Source organism: Parasteatoda tepidariorum, chromosome 5 (genome assembly GCF_982258835.1).
Source record: "Parasteatoda tepidariorum strain Cologne lab strain chromosome 5, Ptep-v5.0, whole genome shotgun sequence".
NCBI classification, from domain to species: domain Eukaryota; kingdom Metazoa; phylum Arthropoda; class Arachnida; order Araneae; family Theridiidae; genus Parasteatoda; species Parasteatoda tepidariorum.
The window spans coordinates 34,384,501-34,411,453 of NC_141759.1; the positions used below are offsets into that span (position 1 = coordinate 34,384,501).

Consider the following 26,953-nt stretch of genomic DNA (forward strand, 5'->3'; position numbering starts at 1 on the left):
TATATATACCGACGTTGATATTCATATCAAACTAGCTTTTTGATTATGATATCGAAAATTTTAAGCCATTTTATTAGTATTTTGAACAATATTGCAAAAATTCCCTACAGTTAGCTTTTTTTCTTTTCTTAAACAAGCAAACAATGATTTTTTTAAATAAATAATTAACACGTTGAGCGCCGCGTCAGCCATCAGTGGCTGACACTGGATTTTTTCCATTTAGGCACCGTCAACCACCGGTGGCTGACACTGAAATTACATTTAGGCCACGTCAACCACCGGTGGCTGACACTGAAATTACATTTAGGCTGCGTCTGCCACCGCTTGCTGTCACTGACCTTTCACATAGGCCGCGAAAAACAGCTGGCTGGCAGCGTATAACATGATATAGAACTATAAAATTTACACTCTTTTATGGAATTGCTGAAAATTTATTCAAAATGTACTTAATTATTGTGATTCTTGCTTTAATAAATTCAATTTAGTAGATTTTTATCCACCACTATTTTTAAACAATTCGTAGGCATATATAATTCACCACTTTTTCAAAATGCTTAATCAAAAAAATGGACATAGCCTGAAATGAGCGTTTGCGAAAACGCGCATAGCTCAAAAAATAGCTTTTCCCAGGAAAACAATGTCAAATTTTTTTTATTTAATTTTGCTATCACCTAAAAAATTCCCAGACTAATATATATATATTAATACATTCGTTTAAAGTTTAAATTGTTTATAGATCGCAGTGATCGAATTATTGTAAGTCAAATGTATAATATTAAAAATAATACAGCAAAGCGTAAAATTTTTTACCACTTTAAATATTCAAGGAAAAACTTGCTAAAATGAGAGAGAAGTCAGCATTTACATAATAATTAGGTTTTAGCCTTAATTATAAAGTTATTCACTTAAAATTGTATTTTTTGATAAATATTAGTTCTATTGTGATTCTTCTTCCTTTTTTTTATAAGTAAAAGAAAATTAAATAATTATTTTAATAATGTGTGCAGAATAGCCCCATTAAACGGGGGCCCCACCAAGCAAAACCGGCAACAGCATTTTTTGGAATTTCATTAAGTCCACCTGAAACCTTCACAAACAATATCTGATAAGCCTCAGCATATCATTTTGAATGTCAATCTCGAACCATAATTTTTTTACACTAAAAAGTTGTCGTTTTTCTCATTATTATTTCCGATGGCCAAAGTAACAGAAAGATCTCCACACCACAAAAGGGGAGGAACAAATGAGAACATAAAGAAGAAGGAAAACACATAACAGGCGTTTCGAGAAAAAATCTATGAACTCAATAAGTCCCTTGCGCACCATTAACGGTCGCACAAAGATATGTCCTTCAGTGCCGGGCAACGGCGAAAGTGGTCTACATCCAACTCTTCTTGAAGGTCACAGAGCGTGCACAAAGGGGCCTGTGCAAAATGAATTCGATAAAGATGTTTAAGGAGGCAATCGTGTTCAGTGGCTAGTCGAAACTCAGTGACTGCTTTGCATCTTGGTCGCATATCTTGGAGATCATTCCACCCTATCTTACCGGAATTTCTCTCTGTGATTGGTTTAAAGTGAGATATTTACTCTTTTTCTTGATTAGGAGCTCAGCAATAGCAAGAGGGACAGCTATTATTGATGTTTGTTGATACTAAAAAGCCATTGGTTAGAAAAATAATATCTTTTGTAGTAGTTAAGTGAAAGCGTCCAGTGATGCCCACCCTTAATATATAATTTAAGAATCCTTATCAAACTTCAAGTCAAATTTGCTTACATGTGAGGGTTTTCAACAAAAACGCTTTAGAAATCTAGAGAAATGTAAATAAAAAAGGTAGGATTTAGAACCCAACCTAGAAGACAAAAGAGCTTCTAGATTAAGCACTGGACAAACTAGCTTTCAAGGAGAACTTTCTGATGGAACTAACCCTCCTTTACGTTGCATAGAGGAAAATCACGAAAACCTCACATAGTTAGCCAGACGGCAAGGGATTCTAACCCATGTTCTATCGCTGATAATTTTACGTCAGCACTGAAGTAGTAGAATTTGTATCAACCAGCCACCACTGGAATTCAAACCTGGGTCATCTGATCTGGTAGCGAGGGCTCGATCCCCTAGGCCACTGCAGCTCCCTGCTGAAACTTAAGAGGCATGTCTATTAATCACCTTAAAAATAATCTCTATTACTGCCAGCAATCAAACTGATTTTAATGTCTTCTGTACTTTCTTGCACCTTCTTTACTAATGATTCATTAGATTTTGAAAGCATTTTTCCCCTTGCTAAAACATAAATTTAAGATCCCTAATATGCATACTTCTTAAATTTAATTTTTGACAAATATTCTAAAATAATGACATACTAAATTAAATCATTAAGAAACTTGTTATAACTCAGAAATTAGCTGTTTTGTAAAAATTATGATTATTCTAAAACTATGCCATGTAGTCCCATATTTTTTATGTTATTTTAAGGCTTTAAAAGAAATAAAGAACCTAATCGAACTAATAAATTTAAAGTCAACATTGTATACATCAAAAAAAAAATTTAAAATTTAAATGTGTTTTATTATGAAAAGAAAAGTAATTTATTCGTCTAAAAGAACTAGATGTTTGATGAAAAATAAAACACAAAAAATATATAAAATGAAAATTATTGATTTTAACTGTACTGCTTTGAGTGTTTGCTTTTCCTAAAATAATTATATTCTATTTATAATTTTGATATTTCTTAGAAATTTGATAGGTTGATAAAAAAATAAAAAACCTTACATGTAAGTTTTTTAAATGAAAAATACATGTTTTATAATTTTTTACGTAATGAATATTTTATATAAATCTTTTATTGTTTGTCCCAATAACAGATTTTAAAAATTCATTTAACTTCATATATACTTCATTTACTTTTATTTAAAAGAAAACAAGAAATTTCCTTAAAATAACAACAACATAAATAAAAATTCCCCTTATTTTTAATAAAACAAAAACATATAAAAATTTATTTAATTATAACTAATAATGATACGATTGATTTTACATAATAAAATTTACTTTATTGATTATTACTGTCATAATTGTTTCAACCGTTCACAAATATCTGACCCTTTTTCTTTAGTATTTTCAATCTTTGCAATCCTTGATCCGAATTGTATGGCACGCTTTGGCAAAACTGCAGCTTCTAACAGGCCTATTTTAAAAGCCAAGAGACGAAGAAGCAATTTTTCTCCCAATCCTCGAGGTAAATTTAAGTCCATCTGAAATGATATAACGCAATTTGTTATTAAATTTAAGTATTTGAATTTGGATTCATGAGTTTAGAATTATTAAAATAACACACAAACCTTTAACCAAACAGGCAAATCATTCAAGTAGGAAACCACATTCTCATCTAGAAAAGGATACCGAGACTCCACACCATTATCGGAAATAATTCTGGAGAAAAAAAAAATTTTTTTAAAGAGCTTAAAAGTGAATTATTTAAAAAAAATATGAGATATGTGTAGATTAAAAGAAAAAGATTAAAAATAAAGAAGAAAAAATTTTTAAAATCAAATTTAAAAGATGAAAACTGAAAATAATAAATCTGATTTTGCTACAAACACATGTAATGTCATGTAAATTTACATACTTTACATATTAGATTCTCAACATGGGCATTGCAATGGGCAAATACAGAAAAAAAGCTAAGTACATTTCAGGATTAAGTTCATTTTATATCAAAAAACTTATACATATAAAACCCAGCATAAATTATCTGCTATTAAAGCAGTTATTAATTCAGCAATTTATAGAGGAAAAAAAGCTAACCAATTTCATAATGAAATCAATCCTTAGCTTGCTGCACTACACAAAAAATTTTCACACTATTAAGTTTAAGGTTTCATCATGAGCATAACGTTACAATGAGTGGGTGATTTTTAAAATAGTTTGTTTAAAAGTTTTTTCATTTTCTAGTAAGAAATTCACAGCAAATAATTCCTACTTACTTAAGGATTCCTTTCATAAAAAATTAGCTAAAAAAACAATTATATAATTGGTCAGTAGGAATTTTTAATAAATTAACACTAATGATTATTAGTGTACCATATGGAAAATAAAGAATGTAAAAAAAGTTTTTTTTTAACTTTTTAATAAACTTTTGCTAAAAAAAAAAAATTTAAAGGAGCCTTGAAAAATTTGTTTTGCAAAGTGAGCAGTGAGCCAATAAAGGTTGGCAACCTATTTTCTGCACAATAACAAAATTTTTTAATTGTAATGATAAAGTGTCTGAGAGCAATGAAAAATGCAAAGTGCTCCCACATGAAAATTAAAGACTCCACAATGTGGAGACCATATGGTGCTCTGAACCTAATTTATTTCCAAAATAAGCTGTCACCCATTAAACTTAAGTTGGGAGTATTTTAAGTAGCCATTGGAGCTACGACAGCTCTTCACAATAATAGTTCAGTGTCCAAATCATCGTGTGATGATAGCTTGAGTGTAATGATAATGTGTACTTTTCTCAGCAATTTCTTTGTTTCTGTACCTTAGTATTTTTTCCCTTTCATTTTTAAATTCGATATTCCTTATCACTTACATCAAAATAACCATTTTACATCGGAATTTGGTTAAAATATGTCCAGTATCATATTATTTCTTAATTAGAGTGTAACAATAATGCGTACTTTCCACAGCAATTTCTTTGTTTCTGTAACTTCATATTTTTTCCCTTTTATTTTTAAATTTGATATTCCTTATAACTTATATCAAAATAACATTTTGCATTTGACTTTGGTTAAAAATACGTTCAGTATCATATTATTTCTCAATTAGAGGCTTTAATCTAGCATAATATTTATTACCTAAACTAACAATGAAATAATTTATATCTGTACATTTTGGTAATTATATAAGTAACTGCAATCAGCAAAAGTAATAACGCAATAGAGCATCATATCCTCCTAAAGAAGTTGAATTTAATTTATTATGCTTATGCATATTTCATTGTAAGAAGAATTTACATAGGCATAATTACCTTAGCAGAGAGTGAAATGTAACATAAACATTATTTTATAATAGTGGTAGTAGAATGAAGTGATAATATAGAGTACCATAAAATTAAACTAGAATGGCTATTCCCTAAAAGTCACTTAGTAAATTTTATAGAATTTTGCTAAATTTGGTAAAAGTATTTTGGTAAATCAGAACTATGATGAACTTGTAATGTTCTGGACGATTAAGATCAAACCTTTTTAATTGCCCATTTTACTCCTACATAGAACTACACCCAAAAAGCCTTTTCCCTTACTATCTCAATAAATCCCGAATCAAGACTATAATAATTGAAATTGTTCAAATGATTTAAAACTTTAGAATTCTAACTAAGAAAAGAGGACAATAAATGATGATTTGGGATTGAAACAAGAGACCCTTTAGATGATGAAATAAATTTCCTAGTCATGGACTTGGATTCATTAATAATGCTTAATTTTGATCTTAGGTCTATAGTTTTTCTTTAACTTTTGCTTGTAAAACAATACCATTTTTTTTGTCTGTAATATCTTTGTGTTTGCTTTTAGATTTTGTAACTTTGCTTCCTAGATAGATTTAAATAAAAATTTAATTCGGAGACAAACCAGATTGTATGCCTCTTAGACACACATGTATTTAAACATGCAAACATAATAAACTAAGAATCAATGAAAGAACAAAAAGTTAAGTATAGCCGTTGTAAGGCTGTAGACAAGCATTATAGTTATCAACACTAAACATGTGGAAAAACCATTGGTACAATTAAGAAATGCAAAAACATTTAAAAAGAAGTCAATCAGAATAAAAGATAAATGGAATAACAAGGTGCCATAATCCTATTTAGATTATATAAAACTGTTTGTTATAGGCAACTGATGTCATATATCAGGGTATAATATTTATGTATTTATGTAAAAACATTTTGAGGAGATCCATATTAATTAAAAATTTCTTGTAAATAATTGAAATTATAATTGAATAATAAAAAAATATTGCAATAAAAAAGGCAATATTGATACTAAATACACAATTTAAATTTTTTTCCCCACACTTTAACTTATATTACACTTACCTATCATCTCTGCCTAAATTTCTTGATCCAATTCTATCCAACTCCAGAGCTAGTTCATCAATGAGTCCCTCCCATCCACAATTACTAAAGAAAAATAAATATTTACAATACATTAAATATTAATTGTTTTTCAGTATAAACACAAAAGGAAATCAAGATTTAAATAAATTTATTCCTTAGCAAATATCTTTTCTATTTCAAATCAATGGATATTTACATACAATATAAAATTTTGTGTAATATAAAGCATTAAAAAACGTGTTGTAATACTAATAGCGGGAGATAAATGAACAAAATAACATTTATTAGAATAAGACAGGTGAGGTGCATAAATTGAAAGTCGTCATGGAGAAATCTTCAGAGGAAGGCATTGGCTCACATTGGGCTGTCTGGCCAACTATGATGATGATGATGAGAATAAGACAGATATTAAAGACCAACACATATGGTGCTATTTAGAGTTTTTTTTTTTTTAACCGTCATTGAACAGTCGACCCAAAAAAAACTTTTACATAAAATGGGACAACAAAATTAATAAATAATAATAATAATATAGCATAAATAATAATAATAATATATCATAAATAATAATAATAATATTTTATTAATAATATTTTATAAATAATAATTATAAATAAACAATAATAATATTTAATAAATTCATACTTAAATTTTGCTCGATGTCTAGAATATCCCCCTAACTGTTCATCAGCTCCCATTCCAACAAGCAATACCTAAATAAAAATTTAATATGAGTTACTTCAAAAAACACTTTTTCCTCAAACAAAACAATTCTTAATGTTTACATCTAATGTTAAAATATAAAAAAAGGCTCTACGATCATATTTTATTTAAGAAATATTTTAAAATAAGCTTTCACAATTAAGTAGTAAAAAAAATTAAGCTTTCTTTACAATTTATAGATAGCGCAAGAGACTGGACAGACCTACATCAGCACGAACAACCTACGTCATACTATGAAGGCTCATCAGTGCAATTACACTACAAAAGAAAAGAATGGCTAGTTATGAACTTAGAACTGTATTGGATTTGACAGGGAGCAGATAGCAAAGATGTATAAATTGTATCTATACTTACGTCATTTTATAGAATCTTAATAATTTTAAATGAGTTACTTTAGCAGCTATTTAAAATGTTAATCAAGAAGTAGCAAACTATAAATGTTAATAAAACTGAAATGGAAAAAAATAGCTTGTGATAAAATTTGAAACTGTAAAAAACTTATTACCTCCCCTCAAATCATGCAAATGCCACAGCAACATATACAATGATTAAAACAGTATTAAAAATCACTATTCGATGTTTGTCAGCTACAAGGTATTTATGATAGAAAAAAGATTTAAATACTTAAATTCACAAAACTAATTATCAAATATTTATGAGTGAGTAATAGAACTGAGTTGTTAAAATTTATATAGTTTTAAAATAAAAGGTTTTTCAAATAATAAAAAAAAATCCAAATATAAAGAGGAAAAACAAAATAAACAGATATATGAAGAAGTATTACATAAAACAATTTCTAAGTATACCAATCACTGCGACATGCATCAAGCTAGATTACTTTTTCTTTTTTTTATCAGTGTGCAGTTTTGAAGTCTTTTCATAATATAAATTTAGATTTTCATATTCTTTCTGATTAAATTCTTCATTATTGATTACTTGAAAAACATCATTAAGTAAAATACATAAATAACATACATAAGTTGCCCAAGTAAAATATATAAAATCCAGATTTCATAAAATGCCCTAAGCACAATTTCAACTTATTAATATTTAAAGTCTCCAACGAATATGAACAACATATCAACTGTTCAGCTTCTTCTAAAACATCTTAAAATAGCTGCCCAATGTATACGAAATTCGGGATTAATAAAATTATTTGAACACCATTAAAAATTATACAACTTCGCTACCTATCAAAGCCAGCACAACTCAAGATTCATAACAGAAAATTGTTCTTACGTTCTACAGTGTACTTGCACATCAAAATTTTCAAGCATTATATAAGGACTAATACTGTGGCTCATGAGTTCTTGAACAATTGCAAAAATAAAATATTATGTTTTCTTCTGTATTTGTTTTATTCAAAAACAATAACTTAAAGCACAAAAAATGCTTTACCAAACAATCTGCAAATCACAGTTTTACAAAATGATTTCTTAAATTTAAATATTTTTTAGATAAAATAAGGGACATAAAATCCCTTCTTAAGTAACAAAATATTATGAAGTAAAAGTTATAAGTAAATTGTGAAAATTTTGAAGGTTAAACTTAGTATGATACTAAGAGAAAGGAGGAACACAGAGTTTTCCTTTATTTTAACAATGGAAGAGAATAGACCTTGGCTAAATTTAAAAATGATTGTTAATGTAAAAATAGGAAGGAATTTAAAGCATTTACATTATAAATAGCTAGAGTTAAATTTAAAAGATAATTTTTAAAAAAAATGTGGTTTTGTTACATTAAACTTTAACAATATTTCCCTTTAACAAAAATCAATGGGAATTTCCATCACCAATTAACAGAAAGGGTAAAAACCAAAGTGTGGAGAGATCTTTGACAGAATACCATTCCAGACGGGCCGCGCCGAGAAGCGGCGGCTCAGTTTTGACTATATACCGGACATGACTGCCTCGCCGCGCACCTATTTCGTTAAGGCTGGCACCTGATCCCTATTGTTCTCTGTGCAAGAGTCAAGCTGTTTTCGATAGCAGTCACATCCTGTGCTGCAGGGCCCTCCGCGGGTCGTCGTTTACCTAGCGATATTTGGAAGCAAGAACGCTTCTGAGGAAATGACTTTTTACTTTCTTGTTTTGTTCCTGTGTTCTTGATTTTTAACATGTAAATTCAACTCTGCCATTTAAAGTAAATAAATAAATGCAGTCGAACCCCGCTATAGTGAACACTCGGATGTAGTGAACTTTTTTAGCGGTCCCGTCCGTATTCCTATTTAAATAATGTTATTTTTAACGCTTATAGTGAACAGCTTAGAACTTGGAAACTCGGTTATAGTGGACTCAAATTTCATTTCTTTAAATATCTTTTTCAGTCCTCCATCTTTAAACTTGTAGGTGTTGGGACTGAAAATGAATGCATTCCTATAAAATGTGTCATATTATTCTCCTTTATGCTTATCACTTTTAACTATACTGTAATAAATGTCAAACAAATCATTTATCTTATACTCCCCCTCCCTGACAAGCCTCGCTTTATCTCTTTTCCCCAAGCTTGCTCTACAACTAGTTAACTTGGCCACCTTCTGAATTTTTGGAATTTTCTTATCTGTTCAAACCATATTCTTTACAAATCACCCCTTGACAATCAAGAAGGGGAACAATTTAACTCATTCTACAGCTGCTCTCTTCATATTCTCACATTATCTATTTGAGACAAGATTTTTATTTCAAAAGCAGTGAAAATGGCAAATTCTCTAAAGAGAAAAGCGTTTTCAATAGAGGACAAAGTTAAAATTGTAAAGCGTATTGATGATGGAACCAATCAATCGACACTGTGTAAGGAATTTTCCTTGTCAAAATCTACAGTTTCAAACATTTGGAAAAATCGAAGTGCAATTCTTGCGGCACACGACAAAAACATGGTTTCATAGAAAAAACTGTGTGGAGCTGAAAGAGAAAACGTAGAAGATGCTTTGTTAAGATGGTTTGAAATCTTGTTCAAAATGTAAAAATCTTGCATTCTTTGCACATTGTAGATAAGAAAATTGATGAACTCAATTTAAAATCAAATTGTGTTCAATCAAAAATCACAAATTTTTTTTCATAAAAAGTGAAAATAAAACTAATATTTAGCGACGTAATTACTTTTTCCATCAATTTTTGCTTCATTATCTGTTAATTAGTTAATAATTTTTTAAATAACTTATGCAAAATTGCAAAGCCAATTTTCAATCATTCAACTGTCTTATGCAAAAAATATTCTAAAAAAAATTTGGATATAGTGAACCATCGGTTCTAGTGGGCACATTACTGAGTCCGCAGACGGTTCACTATAGCGGGGTTCGACTGTATTTCCCTTTAATGCTACAATTTAATTTTTTTTCTATAATCAATTATTATAACAGAGACATTTCAAAATATAAAAAACACATAGTTTCAGACAGTGAAGAATAACTCATCAAACTGTAAACAAGAAACCATTTAAAAAAATAAATGACATTTTAATATATTATTCATTGTATTTTCAAGCATAAATACATTTCTTACTATATATATTATCAGAACAATATTTAATAAAAAGAACTCATAAAGAAAAGTCAATGAAAATATATTACTTCTAACACTTAATCATGACATAATATTTATTTAAGTGATTAAAACTACTAAGTAATTAACATTTCTTCCTTTGACCACACTACTTAGTGCATCAGCAGCTGCTTAGTTGAATTATGTATGACTTGTACTTTTTTGTATAAAACAATTTTAATTTTATGTAATTGACTTAAGTTGTTAAGTATTTTTATCTACTATGATTCCTCATCATTTGCGTAAAAAGGCACTCACACATTTCAACATCATATTAAATAATGGCTTCCAAAAATATTTCTTTAAAAGTCCACTTTGTTTATCATTTCTTGATTATAATTAAAAATAGAAAATATTTATGAAAAATATACATATAATATACAATAAAAATATATCTATTAAATACATATATTAATTATACATATTAATATAGAAAATATACATTGATAATACATATTAAAATATAAGATAAATAGTAAAAGTAGAAAATACAATGGTTTCAAAAAATATTTCTTTAAAAATCCACTTTGTTTATTATTCCTTGATTATAATTAAAAATAGAAAATATTTAACGTGTATAATAAAATATGTCAAAGAGAATAAAAATTTTACGTATAAGAGCTATGTAAAAAGTGGGCAAAAGGTAAAGGTTCTTTCAATTTATTAAAAAGGCAAGCCTCACCCTTGCTGGTGACTTATAATTTTCATAATAACCATCAGATAGAAGGAAACCCTCTCCATGGGCAGCAAACCAAATTGCACATCCAATGCTGTCATCTAAAACAGTACAATTCGGAATAAGTAGTTGACTTATTCTATTTTTTCTGAAAAACAAAAACAAAAACCATTAACGAATAAATATCAAAATTCTCAGATCACATGTAATCAAGCAATTTGACGCTCAAAAAAATTTACACAATAAGCAATCTTATTTTAAAATATTTAACAGAATGTTTATGTACTCTTCTTCTATTGGCATAACAAGCCTTTGTGGGTCAGAGCCTTCTCTAGAACCTTCCTCCATTTTGCTTTTTTATTGCTCTCCAGTTATTTATTCTTAGGATTTTAAAATCCTCTTCCACACAGTCAAGTCATCTGATCTTAGGCCTACCTCTAACTCTTGATTTGTAATTGAAGATCTTAAATGTCATGAAAGAAAGGTCCATTTGACAGATGTGACCCGTAAACTTTAAGCAACTTCTTTTGATGAATATGTATTCAGAATTCCTTTTATAAATAGATCAAAATATATTCTCTAAATATTTAACATTTATACTAAAAATACCAATTCTACTTAGATTTTAAATTAATGTTTCAATAGCAAAATATGCAACAACAAAAAAATTCTGTTTCAATTTTAAAATGAATATAGTTGTAATAGTTAATAGTACAAATTATTGTTAAAAGAATATAAATTAAGAAATAAGTTTTTAACAAACCAATTTATAAGAAACAAAAGCAATCAATGAAAGTTTACAGCTTATCTAATTAAACAAATTTTATTAAAATTTATTGACTATAAACAGGAACTTCAGAAGCTTGAAAAAACAATATTTTTTATACCTTCAAAATTCAGTATTAAGTACTCGGCCTGTTCAGAGTTTTAAATTAGAATAGTGATTTTCTGTAGTTGACATTTTTAATGTGAGATTAAGGGCTTTAAGTAATATTTAAAAAAAATCATCTATAACCTAAAATTTCAGTATCTGAGGAATGTATTTCTAAATTCTTAAAGTGAAACTCTTCCTTGGTCTTTATCTATAATTTAGTTAAAACTCTTCTTAACAAGACAAAAAGTCAAAACAATATTTTAAAAATGCATATCTCAAAACCTAAAAATTTTTAAACTGGCTGACAAAATGTTACAAATATCCAGTGGCCAATTGACGTGAAGTTTCATCAGACTGTTGACACAACTTCGTTAGTGTAAGCGCCAATAAAGTTTAAAAACTCATTAAAACTTTTAAAAATTAGTTACATTTTTACAGCTAAAAACCATTTTTTACTCATACTTTCACTAATTTACTCTTCTTTTGTGATTTCTGATTTAAGCTACAATTACTACAGTTGCTTAAAACAAGAATTTATTTAAATTCTGTTTTAAGAGCTTTCAACTGAAGTTATTATGCCTAACATAAGGTCGAGTCTTCTTGCTGTACTAACAATGAAGATTTCAAAATAAATACTAAACAAGAAAAGTTTTACTTGACACTTGTGTAGTAAAAAAGAAATTTCCTATAAAATGCTAATTTTTCATCAATTAATCTAGAAAGCATAATAATCTATTTGCGATTAAGGCAACGCACCAAAATACAAATGTAACTCGGATGATTGCTTGAGCCCCAAAAAAATAATGTGTATCATGTCAATAACTTTTAAAGAAAAATTTCGCAATATTATATTCTAAGCTTGAAAATTTAAATGATATAAGTTATACATTACAGTGCCAAAATAAAATAAGAAATTTGACATCATTATAGTTTAATTTAAAATTAACTGCCTTTAATAAAATAATAATACATCATACTTATTTTATCACTAATAATTTTCTTTAAATTTTAATATGTTATCTTAGGAAGAGCAATAACATTTAAAACTATTTTAACAACTTAATCAATCATTTTTGCAGAATAACTAATATGTTACACAATTTTATTTAAATTACAAAAACTATTTTCAAATTTAATATAAAAAAGTACCTTTGAGTTACTAGCATCTCTTCAGAAATATTCACCTAAAATAATAAAATGAGAAATAAATAATTTTGTCAGTGAAATAAAGCTATCATACATTAAATTAGATAAAATACAATAATATTTTTTTTTTCATTTTATAACTGACATTGAACAGCTGACCCAAATTTTAAATTTACAACAACCAAAGTTCAACTCCAGAACCTTGATATTTTGAACTAGATCCAGAAGACAAGGAAACTCCTGGATCAAATTTTGGGCGTAATTTTATCTTCGTAAAGGAGTTTTTATTAAATGTAAAGGAAGAACACAAAAACCTCCCACAGTTAACCAGGCAGCAAAGGGACTCTAATGATGTGTCTACCACTGAAGATATTTTACATAAACACTGTGGTCGGTGAGAGCTGGGTGCAATTCCTATCGACTAGCCATCACTGGGATTCACATCCGGGTCACCTCATTCTGAAGGGAGAATTGTATCTCCCGAACTTACACAGGTACAATACAATAATTATTATTTCATCTTATTCATAAATAAATCACAGTTATCATTAAACAAGAACATTAAGTGAATCTTTATTTCAGCACAGTTAATTTGCATATTCTTCTATTTAATTTAACAAATAAAGTTCTTATAATGGTTAAGGTTTTCAAGGTGAGAAGTTTTTGCGTTGTTTAGCATGAATCATTGAAAATTAAAAGAATAATTTTTTATTCTAAAATTTAAGAATCTCTAAATAATATATATTTAAAAGCTATATAATTAATCATTAATAATGCAACAAAAAAAGAATTACATTTATCAAAACAACCAAATTTATGATCAGGTAAATAAGTATAAAACATCAAAAGTCTGCTTCCATAATTTTTTATAATTATACTAAAAGTGTTTATCATATAAAAGTAATAATACATACTTCAATGAAGTTCCATTGACGTGTTGGACAAATTGCTTTTAAAGCTCTAACACCACTCCTTCCTGTTAATCTATCAGGAGTATCAAAAGCTAATGTGCTTTTTTGGTGTGATGGGTCTTTTAATTTTTCATTGCTAGCAAATGCAACATTTAATAAATCAATAGATTGATTGTTAGGCAAATATCTGAAATAAAATATTAATAATACAATAAAAAAATTTCATTTTAATTTATATTCAAAATTAAACTAAGCCCATTTCTTAATTTAAAGCATAAATTATCTCATAATTGTATTTTATAAATTAAGATTAGATTCTGATTACATAATTTATTGTACAAAAACAATTTATGCTCAAACAATTATGCTTGCTAATATTTCATTTTTATTTTGTATAGTTCCTATGAAAAACATCATGACCAAATGCAACTGATAATAATAAAGCTTGCATAAAAAAAATAATGAAACTTTCATGACAGTAATAAAATAACTCAGAGCAGTTCATAGATTACATTAAATGTAAGATTATTAAAGAATTTTTGGATACATAAAAATTTTGAAAGAACATAATTTTTGGAGTATATATTAATTTCCAACAAAAAAGCAAAAATATTCAAATTTCCAAAAATATTCAATGAAAAAAAAACTTGCAGTAAGCTATATTATTTGCAATAATAGAAATTAACTTAATTAAAATTATTACAAATCTTAATCTGTAAACATTTATATGCATTTATGTACAGGATGATTCTAAAAAGATGGGCAAAATTTTAAGAAGTGATAGTACACACCCAAGCAAACAATTTTTATCAAAGAATGCATGGTCGAAAACAAAACGCAAAACCGCTAGAGTGCGTCAAAGTTTATGTTCATGTATGAGGCAAAAACACACAAAGAACGATGAAGTTAAGTTATGAAAGCAATTTGATGGCATGTGATTACAATAAGTGTTCAAAACAGTGTCCGACAGCGGCTATGCATACAGTACAATGGCGAAGAAAAGATAGACGAGCATTCTGAAACACACCAGGCATATCACGAACTTTCCCTGCAGCTGCCAAAAGCTTGGTGACAAGTAACGCAGCGCAGTAACTCGCAACAGGAATGGAGCTTTCATGTTTGCATCAAACAACTTTCCAAATGCACCAGCACCTTTGCGTTTTGTTTTCGACCATGCATTCTTTGATAAAAATTGTTTGTTTGGGTGTGTACTATCACTTCCTAAAATTTTGCCCATCTTTTTAGAATCACCCTGCATATGCATTTTTTACATGCAATATATTATGTAACTATGAAAGAAATTTTTTTTTACCTATGTGCTAATGCAGCAATAACAATTGAATCTAAACCACCAGAATACAAAATTCCAACAGAAGAATGATTACAGCTAGAAAAGTTCCTTACATAACAATCTTTACACAAATAAGGCTGATTCTGTACTCTTCTCCTCACAGATTCAGAAAGTACATGCTCAAAACAATCAACATTATTTTGGTAAACAGAATCTTCTAAAAGCAAATTAAAAGTTTCTATTTCTCCTCCATTTGAAATTTTTGAATGATCCTCATTAGTTCTAATTGGTGGTAAAGACCTGTTTAATGATTTATCTATGGGGTTTTCAATAAAATTATTTTCTTTAGTTCGTAAGATCAAATTTTCAACATTACTGAAGTCAATTTTGTTGTGGCATGTAGATAACCCTGATGCACTTGTAGACCAAGGAAAACAGTAAACTACCAATGAACTTTTTGTACTCTTTTCATTGAGATTTAAGCAAAACAGTCCTGTAGTCGGAACTTCTTTCCACTGAAAGTAAACAAGAGATCAATAACAGTTATGTAAACGAAACAATAAAAATAATGTTCAAATATAAAATGAAAAGAACCAAAACTGTGGGGAAATATACATAAACAGAATATAGTTAAAAAGTGCAGAAAATTATAATATATGAACAATTCGACATTATTATGTCAATAATAAGCAAATAATATAAGCTAAAGAATAATTTTAAAGGAAAAGTAAAATTCCATTCTGTATTAAATTGCAGTTTATGCACACAAAAAAAATGAATGAGAATATTAATGACACTAAAGCAAGAAGCAACTACACTGCACCAAACTCATATTATGCATTTCAGGTAACAACAGTCTTATAAACTTAGTTTGATGTTAAAAGAAAAAGAGGTGATGTAACACAATAAAAGAGGTAACGATTACTGGGATGTACTGCAACTCAGAGTGACAGGTTTCTTATTTATCTAAAGAACGTAGCCCCCTTGAGAAGTTGTCGACTAAATTGTGATCAATATCTTAATTAAATCATGAAAATATTCTTTATAAAAATTTTTAACAAATTATTAAACTAAAGTCTAATAATGCTTAAAAAATAAACACCATATTCTGCCACAGCATAATAATGAAAAAGTAACATATATTACAACAATATTAAAAACAAAAATATGAATGTAATGAAATAAATTAATGCAATAAATTAAATAAAAATAGAGTTTTTCATTAACTTATAAATTTGAAATTTAAAATCATGTTGTATTTTGCTAAACTTATATTATTAACATATTACAAAATATATCCAATTTTGCTAGATTAACATATGTTGTGTTGTTGTCATTATGTATCAGGGTAACATTTGATGACAGCTTATTAAGTAATTCATTTGTTTTAGATTATTGAGAAAATTCTACTGCTGTTTTGAATGTATTTTTAATTTTTAGAAATACTTCTCATGATAAGATGGTGGGCAAATATTTCTAAAAAAAACTATTAAATAACAAACAAAATAGCAGCAATTAAGAAATAAAACATGGAAAACATACACTAAGGATTCTTTTTGAACAAGTGGGTCCAATTGGAAAAGGTGATTAACAAGTGATTTTAAAATAAAATTTTTCTGCAAATCTTGTAGAAGCTGAAAAATATGCATACAGAAAGAAGACATTTTTTATGCACAATGCTTTCAATACTAAAATTCTTTCCAATTTATTTTCAATAATCAGGGTATATTTCCCAGATTAAAAGTAAAATTCATGAAAATAAGTAAAAAGCCATACTGATACAACAATTATTAAGGTAACAAATTCAAAGAAATATATTATTACAAACATAATAAATAACAAAAAGAAAAATAAGTAAAAATACACAAGCTGTTTTCGAAGCTAAGTACTTTTCAAAAATAAAAAATATTTTTCATGACCTACTTTTTCTTTACCAAGAGCCATTGAGCAAAGCTTGAAAGCATCTTCGCTGATGTTCCACAACAAACTGCGTCTGCCAAATATATCTCTTCCAAACCATAAGTGGTTGAGGCATTTCTACAAAAAAGTAATATAATATTAAATTTTAAAAAATTTACTTTATAATAAGAAATAAAACAAATCATGATATATTTCAATTACCTGGTAATATATAAATGAATATGGACCATGAATCAATCCAAGAACATCCACAACTTCTTGCATATTTATGCAACCAGACAATTTTTCACTCAAAACCTTAGTGTCTGAAGCTGAGCTTTGACACTATAAAAATAAATAAAAAAACAAAATGGAAATTTAACTTAAGTGATATGCTATACAATTTTTCACTAAACCTTAATGTTTGAAGTATAGCTTTGACACAATAAAAAAACATGATCAGGATTTGGCTTTTTAATTGATAATCTAATAGACTTAAAAACAAGGTTCGTGATTCTTTTGATTTTTTTTTAAAAAAATCAAAAGAATCAGATTTTTTTGATTTAAATCGGATTTTTTTTATTTAAATCAGATTTTTTTGATTTTTATTCATATACACTGTAAGAACTTTAATGTATGATTAAAAAAATTATAAATGTTTAATCAAATTAACTTAATATTAACACTATATTGTAACAATATTTTAGAAGCTCTAACTAAAATAATTTTTCATTATAATACATGAATGCATAGCAACCATTTTGAAACAAATGCATGATTAAAATTTAAAGACTAGATGAAATAGAGAATTTAAAGAATACTTCAGGGGTCTGTCTGGGTTTTTCTGAGAGGTACCTATTTTGTGAAAATTAAAAATAATATTAAAAAATCAACACAAATATAGTAAAAATATGGATTTATTGTTTTTTACGAGGCACAAAAATAAAATTTTACGAAAAAGTATTTTGTGCGATTATTCTATCATTTTTCCTAAAGTTGAATTTGTAAAGGTACCGTTAAACGGTAGTAAATTTGGCTTGGGCAGACCCCTGTACTTTAACTATTAAAACAAAGTTTCAGTTAGCAAACCATAACTTTAATTTAAAATTGTGATTTCTTTTTTTTTCTCTTGATTTTTAAAATGACAAAGTAAATGTAGCAGACTGTGTTTATAAATGTAGTCATTCATCAAAAAATATATAAATATTTAATCTATATATTTTTATATTAAAATATTCATTTTTAATTCTATATCAAAATGGATAAGTTAAGCTAAAAAAAATTAGAAAATCTATGTACTCATTGGAATTTTTTTTTACAAAATTTCTTTATAGAAAATCAGATAATGTCAAAGATACTGTAAACATATTATGAGAAAAAAATACCAGTTAATAACCCTACTGCATCAAATAGACTTTGAAAGAGTTTGAAAGGAAAGAATGACACTATATTAGGAAGAAAAAAAACATCTGAATTCATCAGCCCTTTTTTTTTCTTTTTCTGTTTTTGGCATATTAGGGTAATTTCTTTTAATATAACCTCAAGCTTCAGAAATATACATTTTCCACGAATAAAATATGATGTAGATTTTAATTCACGCTTTCTCATTCAAAAGGTAGAATTTTAATTAACATTATTTGTATTATTTTTTGGAAAAAAATCATGTTTATTAATTACTTTCTACAGCTATGCAAGTCTATATTAAGACAGCATTAAATGTTTACTTTAATCTGTACTTTCAATCTCAAGAATCAAAAGATTTTTAAAAATGTAATTTCAGATGTGTTGGAATTTAACACACACCAAGAAAGTAATTTCGTTAACTAAAATTAATTAATGCAGCAATTTATTTAAATTAAATTTTACTAAGAAAATACTAAGAAAAGAAAATAATAAAAGTATCAAAAATTTAAAACACTGTTTTTTAACTTTTAAAATCAATATATATAGATAAAAAATATTTGTTGATTTAAATCAACGAACCCTGCATAAAAATTTAAGTTTTCAGTTAATAGTTAGTGGCCGGTAGACTGCTATAACTTAGTAGTACTTTTTCCTCAAAGCGAAAGAGTCGGTGAACAATATCGATAGGTCTTTTTCATTTAATAGCTACTTTTGGATAACTTTTTTTACTCAGAATAAATAATATTTTTTTAAAAAAATTTGTGAATTCAAAAAATAATCTACAGCTGCAAAACGTTAATTCAATAATAAAAATAATACAAATATGTGACAAAATTTAGTTGAACATACTGACTTTAAAGAACTTTATTTAAAAATATTTCGGGAGAGAAAATATACTTAATGTTTGAACATTACAACTTTGAAATATGTGAATTGTTAAGGAACCTTCTTTCCAGATAATTCTTCCCATCTGGCTTCTGAAGGATCAAAATTTTAAGTAGAGACATTAGACATTTTAATGAAAATTCTGTTTTCCTTTCATCATTACGCAATTTTCAAAAATATAAATAAATAAATGATGGGAAAAGTGACTGGTTGTCACCACTTTCTCTTGATATCTCATCATGTGAAGAGTGGTAATTTCCAGGTTTATAATCTAGACAATTTTTCACTTTAAATCTTAGAATCTGAAAGAAAGCTTTGACACTATAAAAAAAAGGTATGAATTTAGCTCTTTTAATTGACATGTCGGTACCATTTATAAATAGAAAGGAAACTTCAAACTACTGAGCCATAAAAATAATTTCAAAGTAATCTTAGTTTTCAAAAAGAGCATTAGATTAAATCATTTTAAGCTAAACAGAACTTGATTGGAAATTAAGACATTACTAGAAGTGTAATAGGTGGGAGGTAGGTAGGGAAACAGGATACTCTCTAGTTTTTTGATAAAATCCCATTTTTTTCATCAATTCTTCAAATTTTAACCAATAATAAAGCTTTTACTTGTTGTGAAATTAATTCATTTCTATATTTATTTATGTTCTGTAAAAATATTTTAGCTCTATTAAATTAAGTTAAAAATTAAAAGATCTGTATATTCATGGTGTATATTCAAAATAATATTTAAACAGGTCCTCTATTACTATTCTCTTATTTAGATTGAAATTATGTTATGAATTTAAATTAAATGAGAAAAATCTGAGCTAAAGTGGTCATAATTTTAAACAAAAAGAAGTTCCTGAAACATTACTCTTTGTTAGTTTTTAAAAGAAACGTACATAAAAAAAAGTTGAATTTTTAGCATTACCTCATTGAAAATTTGTCACTTATTACACTGAATAAATCAAGAATAAAAAAAAATGGTAATAAATTTTCATCAAATAAATGGTTCTAAGAATCAAAGAAAACTCATATTGATACAAAATTTTATGTATTTTTAGTATTATTACAACAAGTTAGTCAGTAAATCACTGAATATTTCATGTATCAAAATAATATCAACAAAATTTTCATTGATAAATAGATCTGGGAATCAAAGCAGTCAAATATTGAATCAAACTTTAAGATTAAATCTATTTTTAAAAATACTTATAAATGCTACAAAAAATACATCCCTTAAAATAAATAAAATTGAAATTTTTATTATATTACCAAAGGTCCATTAAAAATTTCTCCATTCCATAACAAAATATTGCCTTTGTCATCCTGAACTGGTTGCGGTTCTAAAGTGGACCCTCTAAGATGCAAAACAGATGAATAAAAACATAACTCAAATGATCTTTCTGAAAAAACTTTTATTTCTTGAAAACAATCAGGTCCTCGTGATTTCAACTTTTCAGTTAATTCCTAGAATCATTTGAGAAAAGTTTTGAGACATAAAACAATACAATATTCATGTATGGGGCCGTTCAAAAAGTACGTACAAAAAAATGGAGAAATTTTAACCCCCCCCCCCTTTCGTACATTACCGTACATAAGGTCTTACTCCCCCCTTAGAGTACGTACATTTTATTAGTCTACCCCTCTTTTTCATAAAAATTAAAATAATTATGTTTTAAATAAAATTCAACATTTATTTAAGGAGTGTGTAGGAAAATGTCAAATTTAAATTTAGTGTATGCTTATAATGTATGTACTTTGCATAATACCTCCCCCCCTCCCCATCGTAGGAAATAGCAAATTCCCTCCCCGCCTTTGGGATGTACGTATTATTTGAACGGCCCCTATATACAAGTATCATATATCCCAGAGAAGCCAACCCATTGTATAATTTTATTTTTGATCACAAAATAGCAAATTTCGAGTATAAATCGACCACAGAAAAACAAAATATTTTCTAAAATGAAAGAGAAAAAAATATTAAGTCTCAGAATTTTCTTACGTTAAAAATATTTCGCACTGTTCTCTTGGTAAAAATCCACCCTGTTCTTATACATGTCATTATGTGTGGCGAAATAAGATTTCAAATGTTACTGTAAAATCTTTAAAAAAAGTGTAAAATTGCACATTCTTGTTAAGATAAAGGCCACTTTTTGGGAAACTCATAAAAGGATACAGTAGTATCCATTGTAGAGTTGGATCTATACAATTATATTGCTACACTATTGAATTCAACACAGATGATGTTCCGGAATCTTCAAATTTATAGCTTTATAGCATGTTTTCAAAATGTTATAATATTCAAAATACTCTTAAATAAATAATCCTAACATTTCTTATTCTTAGTTTTTTTCTGAACGTAATTTAAAGTATGGTTCCTAAAATAAAACTTTTATTTGTAAAGAAAATATGGAGCAAAAATGTAAAATGAATTGTAAATAACAAATTAAAACTAAGTTTAGAAAGGGGTGTAAGTCAATCCCCTAATTTTAGTAAAATTTTGAAGGTTTGAAAAGCTGACTCACAAGCTAAGAAATACTGTAAAAATTTAATTACAGAATCTTTCAATTTACTATAAATCGCTAAAAAAATCATTTGTTCCAGCAACGCAAATAGACAGTTTCCTTCACACGGATTTTTATGTTTATTTAACATTGTTTTCGACTAAGGGACCATTCCTGAATGATTTCATACATAGATGGAGCAAAGAATATAGAAAAAAGAAGAACTCTAGCTCTTCAAATAAGTAATAACTAACATGGCTAACAGCTCAGTGTGGTATGTTATACCGGAAAAACAATTCACAGGTGAGCAATATACTAAGATACAGCAGAACATCATATATAAAAATATAAAAAACCAGCATATGTGCATAAAAAACAAAGCGACAGTCAGGATGTACGTCACCTGTGAGCCAGTTGTTGGATAACACTACATCCGGCCAACTGCCATTTTATTCTTTCTTTCTGTCTCAAAATATGTTGGCAGATATAATCAACATGGATAATATAAATGTATTTTCAAATAAATATCTTAATTAATAGTACAGTGCTGTTTATAAATAGATTAAAAATGCAGAACTAACAATAAATAAAAAAGTGAAAGCTATTCATTTACTCCCCAATCTCTCCCCCTCTCTGGTAAAAATTAAGAGGAGAGGAGGGTGAAAATCAGTTTTAAAACCTCTGCTACTGTGTCTCTAACTGTTGCTTTTTCCTTCATACACAGGGACCTAACCAGGCCTTGAGAGACCAGTTTACACTATATCTATCACTGCTAGCCTTCTTCCCCCATATATTATTCTTTGGATGGATGAAGGGTGTTAGTGAAATTGTGATAAGGGGAAAGGAGGGAACATTCCAGACAAGAATTGTGATATCACATATTCTGGATAAAACAAAAACAATTTAAACCAGCAGATTAAATATATTTATCTTATTTTTTTATACTTCTTAATTTTACATTCATTTCAATTTCCTGTTTTCTTCGAATAATTTTGCTTTCCATTCTTGTTGAATTTATTTTGTATTGAAACAAATTGATGCTGATTTAAGTTTATGTTAGCTCTGATAGTTAGGAAGGTAGTTAGGATTAAAAAGAAATCTTTGGTTACATTTATACTTTTAAAAAGAATAACTTGGGTCATTTTCCCAAAATTGGAACATAATTAAAAGCAAAAAATCACACACAAAATAATAAAAATTCAAAATAAAATTTTGCAATACTATTTTCAATTGTGCTTTTTTTTAATAAAACTTTATTATTATTGTATATCAATTATGCTTTTGATATGAATCTAAATCTTATTTCATATAAAATAAGTATACGCACAAAATAATAATGTAATGTTTGCTAATGCCCTTAAAACACTTAGTTAAAATTGTAAAATTAAATATGAAAAATGATTGATAATGTTACACTTTGTTTTTGAATAACAAATATACACCAATGTAGCACAGAGAAATGTAACACTTTGCAACAAAAAAAAAGATGATGTCAAAAATATTGAAATTAAGGTGTAACATCATTTATAGACAATCCCTAATATTGATTCATACAAAAATATGTATTTCACGTTTTAATTTAAAACTAACAGATAAATTTATTTGTTGCAAAACATATAAACACTTTAAAAATAATCATACAATTTTTGACTCAACAGTTAAAAAAATTAAAAAATTTATGTTTTATTTATTTAAAAATCTATGTTTTATTTATTTAAAATCGAAATTATTGATTCTATAAAAATTATGATTTACAATACAGCCAAATTTATTTGTTGCAAGTCTTGTCTTAACATAAGTTTAAATTTACAAAACCGAGATAAAACCCTAATATTACATCAACAATTAACTAAGTAAAGAATAAAGTTCATGAACTGTAATCATAAACAAAGTTTGTACATTTAACCTACAGTGTAAATAAAATAAAAAAATTTAAAGTAACAACTTTTAAACATTTTGTAATATTGCTGGGCCTTATAATTTTCATTTTTTGATAATTTTGAATTAATCAGGTACAATGAGTATCCTGATTTAGTAAGCGAACTTTATCAGGTCTTCATTATTCTCAGAAAGCGAATTCAACTGTATCTCAGAACTCTTAATTTAAAACTTTGCTTTTGAGTAAAATGTATGACATTGAGACTGTTTTTAGATTACAAAATACTGTATAACACCTCACAAAATTTAAAATTTTATAGGCTGATAGAAAATGTTAATTTAAAAGTACAACCTGTCTATACTTAAACAATAAGGTACAATTTTCATAATATCAAGAGCAGGATTTACATTTATTGTGCAATTTGGTATAAACTAGGGATAATAACAGATAAATTACAAACAGAGAACTAGAGCCTATATTTGGTTCAATCTAATGGCAGGAAAAACAATACTTTTTTGTTAACTACAACTATTTTATTACCAATGTTGTGAACTACTACTATTTTTTTTTTAAATACGGTGATTACAAACTACTTTCAAATGTTAGTCACTCCTTAGCTACTTTTAAGCCAGAAATTTTGCTGGAGAATTCCAAGTACACTCATGCTCAAAATTAAAAAAAAAAAAATTAAAAAAAATATTATTGAAAGATAAATAATTGCAAGAAAACTAGTTAGGATAATAAATAAATCTATTTATTCTTTATGAACTTTTGCGTTTCAACCTTCAACTTTTTATACCTTTCATGACAGCAAATATTTATTTTAAGATATGATAGAAAATTACCAAATATTCATTTTTTTTTAAGTGTTTCAAGCTTAGGTTAACTTATCAAAAAAAAAAAAAAATTAAGTAAAGTACATGGAGGACATTAATCTGAAAGAGTCCGCTGATCAGTTTTGCGTCAATTAAATTAAAAAAATTAATTGCCTTTGAGCCTTGTTTCTTCACTACATTAACGTTAAAAGTAGTTTCAAGGACCGCTAGACTAGACAACTTTAATTTTAAAAAAATAGTACACTACTCTATGAACTACGAAAAAAAGTACTGACAAGAATAGTTTCGTTAAAGTGTTAGTTCCGACCACTGGAATAATGATATTTTTACTTCCATAACTCATAATATTTTCTTTTCTAATAATACAATATTTAATATTTATAATAATATTTTCTTAAATATTGCTTTCTTAAATATATACTTAAATATTTTTATGAAAATAATGTATTGATAATAAAAATTGGCAATTTAGGTCCCTTATAAATAAAGCTTCAAAGTGCAAAACTCAACTCTAAAGACACACAAAAACGTGCATAAGATCAATTGCAACTGAATCCATTGCATACCTCTAAGAATTCAGGAGTGATTTGAGATTGACTATCTGATTCACCAACACGAGAATGCAATAATAAACAAATTCCACACATAACAATTATCAAATGTTCAGAGAAAACATTAAATTTCAAAACGTATATTAAGAACGATCGCAGCAATCACATCGAATGTAAACATAAGTGGCAAATGTGTTGTATCTATAGCAACAGATAAAAATGAATTTTTATAAATTATCGATTAAGTTTTTGAATTTTGCTTATTGCTTACATTGAGTAAAATATCTCAATCTCTATGAATGATCCGCAAAGCTGGGTCACGCGTTTTTGGAAAACATGGGTCCATTTAATCATTTTATTCATGCTATAAAATTTAAATAGTATGGGTCCTCGTTAAACTGTTCTACAGTAAAGTGCTCGACTTCACATGCAGGTCGTCGGGCTACCGAAGCGGGGGTGCCATCCCCTCTGCAGAGGATCAAAATTGCGATGGCATATTCTCCGGATCATCCTCAGGGATGTTTCCCAGACCGTCGCCAATAGCCCATTGTGCAGCTCTAGTGCGGCGTAAATGAACAACAATAAAATTTAAATAATAATATTCTGAGATAATAAACATAAATTATTGATAACATTTGATTATTTTAGCATAAATCATGAGTTAAATTTGCTTTCATTGGTTGTAAGTGCATTAAAGAAAAATTAAACCTTAATAAGATCCTTTGATAGAAATTAATACTCTGAAATTAATTGACACAAGACATTGCCTGATTAATTGACACAAGTAATAATATTGAAGTATAATTTTTCAATTATAACAATTGGAAAAAAAAGACACAAGAAATATTTGCAAGTGAAGTAGGTAGGTAAATACTTTATTTACGACACACTAGAGTTGCCCAATGGGCTATTAACGACGGTCTTGGAAACATTCCTGGGGATGACACGAAGACAGGCCATCTCAATTTTCATTCTCTGCAGAAGGGATGGCTCCCTTGCTTTGATAGTCTGACGGCATGCGGGTGAAGTTGAGCACTTTACTGTAAAACAGTTTAAAACTGACTGATACCGCACATCATCGGTCCCTACGCAGGCTGATCAAAGTGGTCACCCACCCGCTTATTGACCGCAGCTATTGATGCTTGACTTCGGTGTTCAACTGGGAACCGTGTCTTTGTAATCAGCCCACTGCGGGACACTTGCAAGAGAAAAATAATCTCAGGTATTGCATAAAACTGAAAAAATATCAGTTTCGTTTCTAACTTCATGAAGGAAAAATAAATAAAAAGTTACTGAAACCAGGTACAAATAATGCAGGCAATGGTAGCAAGATTATTCAGTCTGCATATCATATAACAAAATTTCGAGAATATTGATCATAAAAAACCTAAACGAGTTATTATAAACCAATATTCGTCTAATCCTATAATGAATTTTTAGATTGGCCCTTTATTTTATAGTAATTATTCAGAGGCTAGGACACATTTAGATTTCTGCAAAATAGCCTATATTTTTCAGCAGCTATTTGCTTAGATAAGATCTACATTTATAAGGGTTGACAAAATGATTACCATCCCGCTTATCGTAAAAGCTAGAACATGAAGAGAAGGAGTTAGTTTATTATCTTCGATATAACAGAAAATAGAAACAAAAAGCATTTCCCCTACTTGCTTTTACTGAATATCAATGATACATACATATTTCGCGTAAGGACCTGTAGTTGCCTCATTGCTTTGATTCTAT

At 27.8% G+C, this 26,953-nt stretch overlaps 1 protein-coding gene across 1 annotated transcript; it reads right to left on the reverse strand.

Annotated features, from left to right (window-relative positions):
* Nucleotides 1–3,026: 3,026 nt before the first annotated feature.
* Nucleotides 3,027–25,410, reverse strand: LOC107445063 (asparagine synthetase domain-containing protein 1). Its single transcript, XM_016059386.4, has 12 exons — nucleotides 25,226–25,410; nucleotides 20,713–20,907; nucleotides 17,380–17,502; nucleotides 17,182–17,295; nucleotides 15,280–15,773; nucleotides 13,971–14,154; nucleotides 13,060–13,094; nucleotides 11,043–11,184; nucleotides 6,744–6,811; nucleotides 6,078–6,161; nucleotides 3,337–3,427; nucleotides 3,027–3,249 (listed from the first exon to the last, which is right to left on the reverse strand). The coding sequence occupies exons 1-12, from the start codon at nucleotides 25,304–25,306 to the stop codon at nucleotides 3,064–3,066; spliced, it is 1,797 nt and encodes a 598-aa protein (XP_015914872.2). The 5' UTR covers nucleotides 25,307–25,410; the 3' UTR covers nucleotides 3,027–3,063.
* Between the last annotated feature and the right edge of the window lie 1,543 nt (nucleotides 25,411–26,953).